At 49.7% G+C, this 13,862-nt stretch overlaps 1 protein-coding gene across 1 annotated transcript in view; it reads left to right on the top strand.

Annotated features, from left to right (window-relative positions):
- Nucleotides 1-13,862, top strand: part of CAMKV (CaM kinase like vesicle associated) — a 60,638-nt gene that overhangs the window by 14,990 nt on the left and 31,786 nt on the right. The window contains exon 2 of the mRNA XM_024193653.1: nucleotides 4,454-4,562. Coding sequence (XP_024049421.1) covers nucleotides 4,468-4,562 — 95 coding nt within the window. The 5' untranslated portion in view covers nucleotides 4,454-4,467. The remainder of the gene's footprint in view (nucleotides 1-4,453; nucleotides 4,563-13,862) is intronic.

Genomic DNA, 13,862 nt, shown 5'->3' with positions numbered 1-13,862 from the left:
GGGCTGCCCCCCTGTGCCCAATCCAGGGGCTCATGAATCCAGGTCCAGTTTGTATTATCCATATTTTAAATGACTAGTTGCTGGAGCTGGACAGTCAGAGGGAAACCATGGCCTGGATTTCAGAGTCCCTCTGGACTGCAGCCTCGCTCCTGAGTTCTTTATGTAGCTCTCTGTCCCTTGCCCTGCCTGCCCCATGGTGGGGCTGGAGGCTAGTCCCTCTCCCTACATCCTTAGCATGTCACTTGGATTGGGAGCACTGCAGGGCCAGGCTGGGTCTCCTGGTGTCTGTGCAGCACCTGGTAGCGTGGGGCCTGGATCCTGGCAGGGCTCTGGTCACTCCTGCAATGTGCATGTGTAAGGGTCCCCCCCCACCCCGACTCTGAACTCTGGGGTACAGATGTGAGGACCCACATGAAAGACCCCACCTAAGCTGATATCTTAACAGTTTAGGTTAAAACTTTTCCAAGGCACAAATCCCTTTCCTTGTCCTTGGACTGGTATTGCTGCCACCACCAAGTGATTTACACAAAATATTCACAGAAGGGTCACTTGGAATCCCTATTCCCCCTAAATATACCCCTAAGCCCCTTCACCCCATTTCCTGGGGAAGCTTGAGAATAATATACCAACCAATTGCCTTAGCAATGTGAGCACAGACCAGATCCTTTGTCTTTAGGACACTGAAATCAATCAGGTCCTTAAAAGAATAACTTTATTTATAAAGAAAATAAATAAAAGAACCACACCTGCAAAATCAGGATGGAAGGTAACTTTACAGGGTAATAAAAAGATTAAAACACAGAAGATTCCCCTCTGGGCTCAGCTTCACAGTTACAAAAAAAAGGAATAAAACTACACCTGTAGCATAGGAAAATTCATACAAGCCAAAACAAAAGATAACCTAAAGCATTTCCTTGCCCTACTCAGTTTCTGTGGTTTTAGATGGATTATTCTAGGTATATTTTCAGGAGATGTTGTACCTGCTTGGCTTCTCCCTCTGGAGAGAGAACAAGAACACACTTTCAAATCTGGGGGAGAAAGATATCATCTTTCCTCATTGGTCCTTCTGGTCAGGTGCCAACTAGGTTATTTGAACTCCTTAACCCCTTACAGGTAAGGCAGTCCAGTACAGCAGCCAAGGAGGTATTTTATGCTACTGCATACATAAAGGTTGCTACCCTTCCCTCTATATTCATGACAGCATGTGACACAGCGAGAGCTGTAGCCAGTGCCTGCTTCCCAATCCCCCTGCAGCTCTGATCCCAGCCCAGCAGCAGCTCCTGGGCCCTCTGCGACACAACCCAGCCCTGCCCTGCTGTGGGGCCCTGCCATGGGGCACAACAGCACAGCCCAGCAGCAGGGCACTGTGCTTTGGTTTCACCCTAGGGACCAGAGGGAGTGGCCTGGAGATCCAGAGGCTGTGGAGCTCCTGGGGAGAAGAACTGGTTTGGGTAAGTTTCAGTCCTGCCCCTTCTGGGCCTTCCCACCTCGTCTGTCCCTCGTTAGCCAGGGTGTTGCTGGTTTTAATCCCACATTCTCCGCAGGGCACTCAAGGAACAGCATTGTGGGAGGGTGCCCGCTGTATGCTGAGTTACCTACACAGACTCCTATGTGGGGCTGTTGGCGCACGGTGAGCAAAGACACACGGCCAGCTGCTCCTTCAGCTGCAATCCCAGAGGGGCTGCAGTCACCATAGGCCTTAGAATAGAGCCTGGGGTGCATTGGCCCCCTGGGGGTCTGTGTGGGTGACGCATCCCCCTCTGCTCCTCAGCCCCAGAGGATGAGAGTTGGGTACAGCCCCCGGCTCTTCAGCTCTGGTTGGGAGCTCCAGAGAACCCTTGTTTGATCCCCTAAGGTGGAGCCCATCACGTAAGTGGGGACTTGGCCCCTGCTGATAGGCCATCTGCCATCTGGGCAACACAGGTGATTGAACAGGGGCCCTCCAGAGAAGGGAGCTGGGGCTTGACAGAGTCCTGGCTTCATGGGCCAGGCCCAGAGGGGGACCTCATAACACTGATGGGTGGGGTGCGGGGTGCACAGCTGTGACCATGCACCTAGACACAGCATAGCTTCCCTTTTGGTTGCCCTGGTGGCTGTTCCCTGTGAGAACTCGTGAGTCTGGAGGGGAGGGGGGATCTCACTGTGTGTCTGTGGAGGGGGATCTCGCTGGTGCATGGGGGCTGGGAGGATCTCGCTGTGGGTCTGGGGGCTGGAGGATCTTGCTGTGGGTCTGTGGGGGGGAGGGGGATCTCGCTGTGGGACTGCTGGGAGCTGGAGGATCTCGCTGTGGGTCTGTGGAGGGATCTTGCTGGTGCCTGTGGGCTGGAGGATCTCGCTGTAGGTCAGGGGGGCGATCTTGCTGTGGGTCTGCAGGGGCATGCTGCTCATCCCAATAGGAGGATATAAAGCTCGTTCAAATGACTGCATGGCATCACCTGCTGGGATCTGGCAGGGCCTGGTGGGGTTCACGCAGCACAGCCTCCATCTATAGCCCCTCTCCCTGCCCAGCACCCCTCTCTGCTGCAGGATTTGGGGGGGATCTGGGACTCGACTAGAGAAATGCCACATGTGGGGGGTGGCTAGCAGCAGTTGGAGGTGGCACAAATGCTGCCAGTTGCTTCAGTGGGATTCCTGCAGGCCCTGTCTGTGTAGTGCCAGGCAGGATCAGTGATGGGAGGGCAGGCAGGGCCAAAAAACAGCGTTAGGGAGTGCTGAATCCACTGGGCTGGGGCCCCTTGACAGCACTGGTAGTGGGGCCTGCCATGCTCGGGAGGCCAAAATTCTAATCCAGGGCAGCTGGGGGATGGAGGGTGAGGGCCGCAGAGGGCAGCGAAGCCAGAGAGCATGGGACCGGGGGTACTTCAGGGGTGTGGTATGGGTGGGAAGCTGAGAGGCCGGAGTGTGGGGGAGCAGCACTGTGCTTAAAGGGTGCCATAGAAGCTTGCGTGACCAACATTCAGAGAGCAGAGGCTCATGTTGCTGGATCTGCCTGGGACACGAGTCCCAGGGCTGAGAATGGAACTACAGCCACTGCCCCAAAGCTGCATTAATGACCACTCACGGGGGGTGGCAGTGTACAGCGCCCTTCCGGATTGCTGAGTGCAGCCAGCCTCAAAACCAGCGCCAGGCCAGGCCAGGCCAACCCTCACTTGGCAGCACTTGCTCCACCTCCGGCCCTGAGGAGGCAGCTTTCAGAACAATCTGACTCTGTGTGTGGATTTTAGAGCGCTGGGAAAGATCAGTCCTTAATGAAAAAGCTTTGCTCCTGAGCGAAAGAAGCCCTGTGACACCCCCCCCCCCCCCCATACACACACACTCAGATGGAACTGGCACAGCTGACAAGCTCAGAAATCTGCAGAGGGCAGGACTTGAACTTCCTGCCAACATGTAGGGGCTGAGCATGGCTGTCGCCTGTTGCCATGAGGTGCTCTGTGACTCTAAGGCAGCTGTGTCCTTTCCCCCAGGCAGCTCACGCCTGGGGAACAAGCCAAGGAGAGTGGTTGGAGTGTGGGAAGGAGGACTGCTGGTCGGCAGGGGGCAATCTAACTCTCACCCCACAGCACATTGGAAATGTTGCTTTCCCAAGGGGCAGGAGGTGCCAGACGCCAGCTGTGATCAATAGGAGGCAGGATCAGGGCAATAGTTTGAGCCCCAGGTGGGTGCAAAAAATGTTATAAAAACCATAAACACTTTGCTGTAACATGATAATTTCAGGCGTGTCTTAGAAACCCCGGGCTCAACTTTAGCCTGGATTTGGACCACCTGCCATGAGCATTGCTGAGGCACAGCACATTTCTAGGCAATCGGAGTTTGGATATGGATTTTTGAGCATTCAAAAAAATCAGTTGTTACGCAGTAAGTTTAGTCTGAGCCTTAATTGTAATGGTGCTAGCACCAAGAACAGGAAATTGAGTGCACAGTGCTGAGAGAGATCAACAAGGCAGCGAAGTCTGACAAAATGGGAACAAAGAGGATCTCAGCTACCCACTTAGCAACTGGGAAATGGAACCAAGATTAGGAAAACCATTTCTCAACGTGTTAAGTAGTCGCTTCATGGACTAGCTAAAGCACACACAGAGAGTGGCTGATCTCGCTAACACAGAGGAGTTAATTCAAGAAGTGACAGTAGCAGAGCCACTAAGTTACAGTGACCACACAACAGAATTAGATTTGACACCCTAAGGGGTGGGGAGGACACCAAAAGGTGACCTTGACGCTGAGCTTCAGAAAGGGAAATGTCAATGAAATAAGGAGGCTAATGCAAAGGGAGTAAATCCTTAGCGGTGGCATGAATGCTACTTAAAAAACCTGAGACTCCATCCTTGCAGCCATGTGTGTCCCTGAGTATGTCTAGAATCAGGAAGGCAAGGAGTAAAGCAACAGGGCCAAGTGGCAGGTTCACACAAAACTCCCTCAAAATACAGAAATCTAACTCTGCCTCTTTGCCTTCCAGCACCGGACCTGGCAATGCCGTTTGGCTGCGTCACCCTGGGAGACAAGAAAGATTACAACCAGCCATCTGAGGTGACTGACAGATATGACCTGGGACAGGTCATCAAAACGTGAGTCTGGACCGGATGCTACCCGCCCTCTCCCCCGCACCTCCTGCTGTGCTCTCTCTGTCGTTTACACTCTCCCATCCTTTCTGCAATGTGTGGGAAGTGGGTGGTGTTCCTTTATGGCTCACCTAGATTGAGAGACTGGAATAGTAGATCATCTATAACAGTATCACTGGAGAGACAGAGGTGGCGGATTTACTAAGTGTAAAGGGGGCTAAAATGTAGGACCGGCTGTGCAGCTTACCAGCCCCTACTAACCCCATAGAGAAAGTCCAGGCAAAGAACGCACGTTACAACAAAGCTTAAACTTGTTCTTCATAATAACTTTAAAAACAATACTAGCTGCCTATTTAATTTTAAACAGCAAAAAAAAAAAAAAAAAATCCACTTCCCTTTCCATTTCTTATAAGGAGTCTTGAAGTTTAAATCTCCTCAGTGTAACAGATATGCTTGCTTTGATTTGCTTAGCTCTTGAAGTCCAGGGGCTTCGGGCTGCTGGCCTCATGCTCCCTAGGGACAGCTCTGTCTGCCATTAGGGAATTTTTTCCCAAGAACCTCTTGTAACATTTCACGAACCCCCCCCGGGGTTCACGAACCGCAATTTGGGAACCGCTGCTTTAAGGGCCATCCCCAAGGAGTTCAGCATTGCAGATGACAACAGGGAGTCTGTGGAGAATGCTGTATTAACCTTCATTGCACCATGATCCCCTTCTGACAACAAAAATTACTGCATGACCCTGGGTGAGGGCCAGAGCCCAAGCCCCATCACTCTGGATGGAGTGGGGCCGGAGCCCAAGCCTGAGCCCCGCCACCCCAGCATGGGGGGACAAAGCCCCAGCCCTGCCGCCCCATGCTGAAGCCCTTGGACTTAGGCTTCAGTCCCAGGCTGCAGTGAGTCTAATGCTGGCTCTGGTGACCCCATTAAAATGGGGTCAGGACCCACTTTGGGGTCCCAACCCACAATATGACAACCACTGCAGCATCTCTACAGTTACTTACATTTAGAAGATAATAAATGAAGGGTTATTTGGATTTCTTTCCAATGGGAAGGGTAAGATATAAAATGGAGCTGGATCGAGGCTCTGCTGTGACTGGGATTTCACGGGGTGGTTATCAGAGAGCACAAGGTCTCAGTGTTACTAGAAAATATAAGGAGAAACCCTCTCTCCCCTGGGCATTATTACAGGGAAGGTAACATCTAACTGTAACCAGCAGCTGCTAAATCTTTATGTTGTGAAGTGTGAGGGTCCTGCATTGTTTGAGAGATTCAGCTGGCCTGCCATGGCAATACACACACCCCTGCAGCGTTAAAGAACTGCGGAGCTCTGGACTGATACGCAAACGAGTGGAACTTTGGGACAAGGAAGCTGATGGCATCGGGAAACAAATGAGGATGCTGGAAGAGAGCGAGTGATTTGGAAGTTGTGCAAAGCTCACCCAGTATCTTTGGCGACACGGCCAAAGGGAGAGGCAGAATTTCCACTCTTTGAGGGCGCTGGAGTTCCAGCCAAGGAGCCCCTGAGAGAGCCAGCAGTGAAATAAATGGGGTGTCTAGAACCGGTGTGATTTCAAGATTATCCTTCACCATCGCTGCATGCAGATCAGTGTCCTTGGCCTCGAATGGAGGCAGTCTTTGCCTCGTTAGCCAATGAGAAGCATTTCTTCAGGACTGACCTCGTTCAAGCCTGCCTACAAATGGAGGCTGGAGGCAGTGCCGAGAAGAACCTCACAATTAATTATCACACACAAGGGCTTATTTCAGTCTAACCGGCTGGTGTTTGCAATAATGGCCGCACCTGCTGTTTGGCAGGGAGCCCTGGAGCAGGTGCCACAGGACACGGCTGGCACTCCGTCTCATGAGGATGAGAGCGTGGGGGGGCCCCCCAAAGCTCTGTGTGATGCTGGCTGAGCAGAGGCAGAGAGAAATGGAACCTTTCCAAGATTCAGCTGCACGGCGTGGACACATCTGACAGGGAGCCAGCTGCAGCAGAGTCAGTCAAGACATTGGACACGGCAAACCCTAGCAGGGGCTGACCAGTTGACGGCCCTTCCTGACTGGTGGTTGGGTGGAGCTAGCTACTGCTTGACCCCGCTGCAGCCAGTGCTCGTGGTTGCTCAGCACCTTCCCTGCCTGCAACTGCGTTTGGTCCTGCCCCAGGGCCGGCCCACAACATTTTGGCACCTGAGGTGGGGAGCTCAAATGACACCCCTTTGCTTGGGCCAAAACTCTGAAAGGTCTCAATTCTGCCTTCTTCCTGTTCTACTCCTCTCATGGTACTGCTCTGCTACCTACCCCAATAAAGAACTAACAACTTAAAATGCTGTGTTCAAAAATTTTAAGTAACACTTACATTTGCTGTTCAGGCATTTGAAAGTTAATTTTTCTTGTCTGCGTAGTAAACACTGGCATTTTTATCTGTTTGAATAATCAAAGTGGTGCTTTCCGTGCCTTCTTGGTTGCAAAGATTTGAACTGCTTCCTGAAGGTCCACAGTCTGGGCCAGCTTATGCTCTATTGAGATGGTTGCAAGGCTGACCAGCCTCTCCCGTGTCATTGTGGAGCGTAGATGTGTTTTTATTAACTTCAGCTTGGAGAACCTGCGTTCTCCACTGGCAACTGTTACAGGAAGTGTTAGAAGTATGCGCAGTGCAACAAAAGCATTTGGAAAGAGGGTGGTCATCTTATTTGTGCACACATATATTCCAGAACAGCCTTTGGAGTTGATCCTGCTGAAATGTATTTTGAAAGGGCTTTCAGTTCATCACCTAAATCACTTGCATCAATACCGTGCATGTCATCATGTGTCAACACTGTCTCCAGTGCCCTGCATTGCTGGTGTAGGTCGTCTTCAGGTATACTGAGGAGTTTTGGAATATCATACAACATCCCAAATATACTGCTGTGTTCCTTGAGCTGCATGAAAGATTCTTCAACTGACTCTATTGCACAATCTAGCACCTGGTTAAAGAATTCAACTTTGAATTGTTGTTTTGGAGTCTCTTATGGGATTATCCCGTGCCTCATAATCAAAATGTCTTCTTCGGTGACTCTTGAATGGGTGGGAAAATAGCTTCAGTGTGAAGTTCCTCTGCCAACTTCTGTGCACTCTTCAGAACGTTTTGAAATCCGTCATCTGACCGGTAAGACTGTAGGTATGACTTTGCTTTGTCCAGTTGTTACATTGCTCCAGATATACCAAGGTCAACACCTTGGAGTCTCTTGCTTACAACAATTTATTTCAAACAGTATGTCATGCCACAACGCTAAGCCACACAGAAATTTGAAGTTATGTATACTTCTGGTGATTCCATTTCCCTCTGCCACTGTTCTCCCACGAACAGTTCCTGTCATAGCATTATCCTCCATAATGGCAACTATGGCATCATCTATCTTCCCAATTTGGTGTTTGATAGGCTTTATCGCCTCCACTTGACTTTCCCAGCATGTGGTACTCAGTGGTTTCAGAGTCAGAGAGGATGTTCTCCGATGTCGCTTCAAAATTTGCCATCAATGAGTTGATGCAGAGAAAAATACATAGATGCTTTGAAGTTACATTAAAAAATTCAGCAGCCTCACAAGAAGCTGATGCTGCATCACTGACCACCAAGTTCAATGAATGAGAACTGCATGGGATAAAAAAAAGCTCGAGGGTTTAACTCTTGGATCCGTGTCTGCACTCCTCTGTTCTTTCCTCTCATGTTGGACCATTATCGTAACCCTGACCTCTCATGTCCGCTATCGCAATTCCCGTATCTTCCAGCTTTTTAAGAAGCACATTTGTCATACCAGTTCCTGTAGTATCATCAATGTCAATAAATTCTAGAAAATGCTCTCTGACAGTCACCATTGCAGGGACACTTTCACTAGGTTCTGTTGTTACAAAACGCACCATTAAAGTCATTTGTTCCGTATGGCTGATGTCAGGTGTGCAGTCCAGAATAACAGAGTAATATCTTGCTGACTTCAGATCTGCCACAATCTTCTGTTTGACTTTTGTTGCCAGTAACTGTATGATCTCATTTTGAATTGTTTTTCCAAGGTAGTGGTGTGTGTACATTTCTTGGGTGGTGACTCTTCTTAGATGCTCCTGGAGTACAGCATCAAACTCCGCCATCAGCTCCACAATTTTAAGGAAGTTTCCATTGTTTGGCACATACAGCTGATCTGAAGTGCCACGCAGTGCTAGGTTTTGGGTAGCAAGCATTCTCACAATGCTATGATTCTAATGGCAATGAGCCTTTTCAGAACATTTTGCCAGTAAAGAGACTCTGATGCAATCTTCTCTTGATGCTGATCATCTATGATGGCTTTTAACCTTAGTCTCATCTCAAGCTCTTTCCACCTATGGAATGCTCTCTGGTGATTTGTTGCCTTCTCATGGCATGCCAGATTTCTAGCCAGATTTTTCCAGTCCTTTGTTCCTGTAGAACCCAATGTGGCTGAAACATTAGACTGGAAGAGTTTGCAACAAAAAGAGTATGCAGCATTCTGGGTTTTTGAGTACTGTGATAAACTCAGGACAGACAGCTGCAAGGGGGGTGGGTAGAAAACAGTCTCGGAGGATTAAAAGGCCCTCCTTCCTATCAACTGAGGAGGAGTAACTACAGGTCAATCAGATTCAGCTGAGAAGGGGCTACCAGAGAATCAATTAGGATCAGCTGAGAGGGAGTTCCCTGAGGTAATTAGGATCAGCTCATTCCAACTAAGTGCTGCCTGAGTCCTTTTTAAACCCTGTTGGGAGGAGAGGGGAGAGAGAAGGAGTCCTGCTGCCAATAGGTTAGGAGCAGCAAGACAGTGAGCCTCTCCAGAGGGAGAAAAACAAGCTAAAAAGACTGGTGGAGAGAAGGAACGGACTTCCCCTGTGCCACGAAGAGGGACTATTTTACCCAAGCCTGTCTTGCCAAGGCAAAAAGCAGACGAGGCTGGTGAGCCCGAGAAGGTACCTTGTCACACGTGGTGTCGAGTGGGATGTGTGAGTGAGACTTTGTGGAAAACCATCTCAGGGCAGGGTAAATCACCCCCCATTAAAAAAAGACCAAAAAAATGGAGGATGTAGTGAAGGCTTTGGTGCAGGCCTCCGCGGCCCAACAAGAGGCTACCTGGGTGCAGATAGCTACCCAGCAGGAGTCCGTGCGAATACAGCAGGAGACAAATCAACTACTGATGAGCCAGGCGGCTCAGGATTGAGCCACCGTGCATGAGGTTGTGAACCAGCTAAAGGCCCTGACCACTCTGACACACGGTCCCCATGGGACCCGGCCCCTGCGGGTGAGCAGCTACTTACAGAAGACGACGACGTAGAGGCATATCTTCTTGCGTTCGAGAGAACGGCCCTGTGGGAGGCCTGGCCCCAAAATCAGTGGGCCAGTATTCTGGCTCCTTTTCTGTGTGGGGAGGCACAGAAAGCATATTTTGACATGACAACAGAAGCAGCTAGAGATTACTCCCAGCTAAAGGCGGAGATCCTGGCGAGGTCTGGTGTGATGACAGCTATAAGGGCACAGCGGTTCCATGAGTGGAAATACCGAGACAGCAACGCACCGAGGTCCCAGCTGTTTGACCTGATTCACCTAGCCAGGAAGTGGCTGCGCCCCGAGACCCATTGCCCGGAGAAAATTGTGGAAATCATAGTTTTGGACAGGTACATGAGAGGGCTACCACCGGACATACGAGGATGGGTCAGTCAAAATGATCCCTCCTCCTATGATGAGCTAGTTGCCCTCGTAGAGAGACACCTAGCAGCCCAAGAACTTTCTCGGACCACCGGGGAAGGAAGGCGCCAGAACAGGAGGCAAGTCTCTGTGCTGAGGGCCCAAATTGCCGTAGCCCCAGGCAGAACTATGTGGGGGAGGAAAGAGGCTGAAGGGCGGCCGGAGATCTCGGAGGGACTTGGGGACTGGGGGGGGAGAGACTCGGGGGGGGGGGGGGCAAGGCCTAACAGCCCAAAAAAAAGGGGGCTGCCCCGAGCAGGGTACCGATGTTATGCATGTGGAGAAATAGGACATATAGCTGCCCAGTGCCTGAACCTAGAAGAGCCCATGCAATGCGACCTGGGAGATCTAGAAGGACCATGCGACTTAATAAATCTAGTAGGGGTTGTGATGGTCCCTCATAGATATATTAGGCCAGTTAAAATGAATGGTATAGAGACCACCCCGTTAGTTGACTCAGGAAGTGCTGTCACGCTCTCGTGAAAGTTGGTTGGGCAAGACCAGCTATCCCGGGCCAAGTGCACAGGAATATCCTGTGTACATGGGGATGTCAATTATTACCCGACCATCCCGGTAAAAATAGCAGTCCTGGGAAACCCCACTAAGGTGACGGTGGGGGTGGTCCTGAAATTCCCCTACCCAGTCCTCATAGGACGAGACTTCCCAGGGTTTGGCGGTCTACTTCCCGGAGAGGAGTCAGACGAAAGTAATAACCCTGAGAGCAATGGGATGACCTCGATAGTTAGCACCCCCCCAGTCTTCCATGAATTTGCCCCGGATTTATTCTCTCCCCCTGGGAAGACCAGGAAGACTCAAAGAGAAAGGAGGGCAGATAAGAGGAGGGGAACGAGAATCTTGGCCCAGAACCAGAAGCCTATACTAGTAGGGGAAAGAGTTGGCCCAACTGACAAGGGGACTATACAGGGGGTCAACGAACCAGCAGCCGGACCCATTTCCCCGGGGACCTCCCTGGAGAGGGAAATAGAACCCCCTGAGTTTGGGCAAATTGGGCCTTCACTGGAGAATTTTGGACAGAATCCAGCCAATGATCCAATATACAACAATATTCTCGAAGTAGTTGAGGTGAATGGGATCCCTGTGGAAGGGAGAGCCCAGGGCCATATTATATGATAAAGAAGGATCTGCTATACAGAGTAGTCTGGGTCCAAGAGCAAGTTGTGGAACAGCTCTTAGTACCGCAGAAGCATCAGAGGGGCGTGATGGAGCTAGCCCACAGCCATCTGTTCGGGGCACATCTAGGGGTAGATAAAACCCTTGATCGACTTCTGAAGAGGTTTTTTTGGCCCGGAATTTATGCGGCGGTCCGACAATATTGTGCCTCCTGTCCGGAATGCCAAGTACATGGCCCCCGACCACACTTAAGGGCACCTTTGGTACCTCTGCCGATTATTGAAGTCCCATTTGAGCGAATAGCTATGGACCTAGTAGGGCCACTAGAGAAATCAGCCTGAGGCCATCAGCACATACTGGTTGTGCTAGATTATGCCACCCGATACCCCGAGGCTGTTCCCCTATGGAACACTATGTCCAAGACCATAGCTAAGGAATTAATCCAAATTTTTGCAAGAGTGGGAATACCCAAAGAGATCCTGACAGATCAAGGAACCCTCTTTGTATCTAAATTAATGAAGGATTTATGTGCAATGCTCCACATACGGACCATAAGGACATCAGTCTATCATCCGCAGACTGATGACCTTGTCGAACGTTTTAATAGAACATTAAAGAACATGATTCGAAAGATGGTGAGCCAGGACGGGAAGAACTGGGACGCCCTGCTGCCTTACCTAATGTTCGCTATAAGGGAGGTTCCTCAGACTTCAACTGGATTTTCCCCATTTGAGCTGTTATATGGTCGCCACCCCCGTGGCATACTGGACATTGCCAAAAAAGGGTTGGGAAGAACAGCCAAACCCAGGGAGAAACATCATCGAGCATGTGTTGCAGATGAAAGACAGGATAGCCCAAGTCGCCCCCATAGTGCGGGAATACATGGAGAGGGCACAAGGGGCCCAAGAAACATGCTACAATTGCCAAGCAACGATCCGAAAATTCCAGGTGGGAGATCGGGTAATGGTGCTCGTACCCACAGCGGAGAGCAAGGTCCTGGCCAGATGGCAGGGGCCATACGAGATAACACTGCTCTACAGCCAAAATGCTTCTGAAATAAATGTAGTCAAACTTTACTAATTCTGGGTCACCGAGAACGAAAATGATGCTTAAAATTGTTGATTGGCTCTAGTTTTCAAGATATGCTATTGGGTCAGTATATACGACCCTTGACTTGGGAATGGCGGAGGATAAGTGAGTTATAAAGGGAAGGGATCTCAATTTAAACCAGAAATGACTAAAATACATCTTTGACTGGATCTATGAATAAATCTGTGACTGGGTTTGGACAATACTTGCTTTTTAGGCAAAACAATGAATGATGCAATCTGAAGCTGGTATTGCGTCATACATGATATGAATTGCATCATGTTATTCCTAGAAGTCATGGATGATGCAATCATAACGAAGCTTACATCACTCTGCTGAACAAATTGCCCTATATCAGCTCTAGAAATCATACAGTGTCGTGCTCTCTTATTTGTCAGTGTTTGATTTTGCAAAGGGACACATTTCTGTTTAGCCAAAGTGAGCAGAGATGCCTCGTACTTGTGTGAACTGTGCAGATAACTTCTGCTATGTTTGTGGTGAAGTGACTTTTGCATCACAAAAGCGCAATATAACCACTATGGTTAAGAAAGCCTATCACCTTTATTTTGGCTGCAAAATTGGAGATCAGGACAAGAGGTGGGCCCCACACATATGCTGCAAGACTTGTGCAACAAATCTTCGCCAGTGGTTGAACAGGAAAAGGAAATCTATGCCTTTTGCAGTGCCAATGATTTGGAGAGAGCCAACAGATCATGCCAGCAATTGTTACTTCTGCATGGTGCCTCCAGTTGGGAAAGCTGTGTCAAAGAAGAAAAAGTGGACTGTGCATTATCCAAACATTCCATCAGCTATACACCCAGTACCCCACGGAGAAGGACGGCCGGTTCCTGATGCACCAGAATCATTCTCACTTGAGTCAGACGAGGAAGAGGAAGAGGATGAAACTTCTGGTCCTGAACCATCAATGTCACAGGACCCACATTTTCTCCCATCCTCCTCCTCTGAACCACACCTCATAACACAAGGTGAACTGAATGACCTTGTCAGGGATTTGGAACTACCCAAGAGTAAGGCAGAGCTGTTGGGCTCCAGACTACAGCAGTGGAATCTCCTGGCAGGTGATGTTAGGGTTTCCATGTTCTGTTACCGTCAAAAGGATCTTGTCCCATTCTTCTTCATGGAAGGTGATCTTGTAGCCTTCAACAACATCGATGGTGTGATGGCAGCCCTCAACATCGTTCAAGATCCAGATGAGTGGAGACTGTTCATTGATTCATCGAAGACAAGTCTTAAAGCTGTTTTACTGCATAATGGCAATGTTTTGCCATCAATTCTAGTTGGTCATGCAGTCCATATGAAGGAAACCTATGACAACATGAAACAACTTTTGAGGTGCATAAACTATGACCAA

This window comes from Terrapene carolina, unplaced genomic scaffold (assembly GCF_002925995.2).
Source record: "Terrapene carolina triunguis isolate 2854851 unplaced genomic scaffold, T_m_triunguis-2.0 Scaffold235, whole genome shotgun sequence".
Classification (NCBI taxonomy): domain Eukaryota; kingdom Metazoa; phylum Chordata; order Testudines; family Emydidae; genus Terrapene; species Terrapene triunguis.
This window is presented reverse-complemented; position numbering and strand designations above follow the sequence as displayed.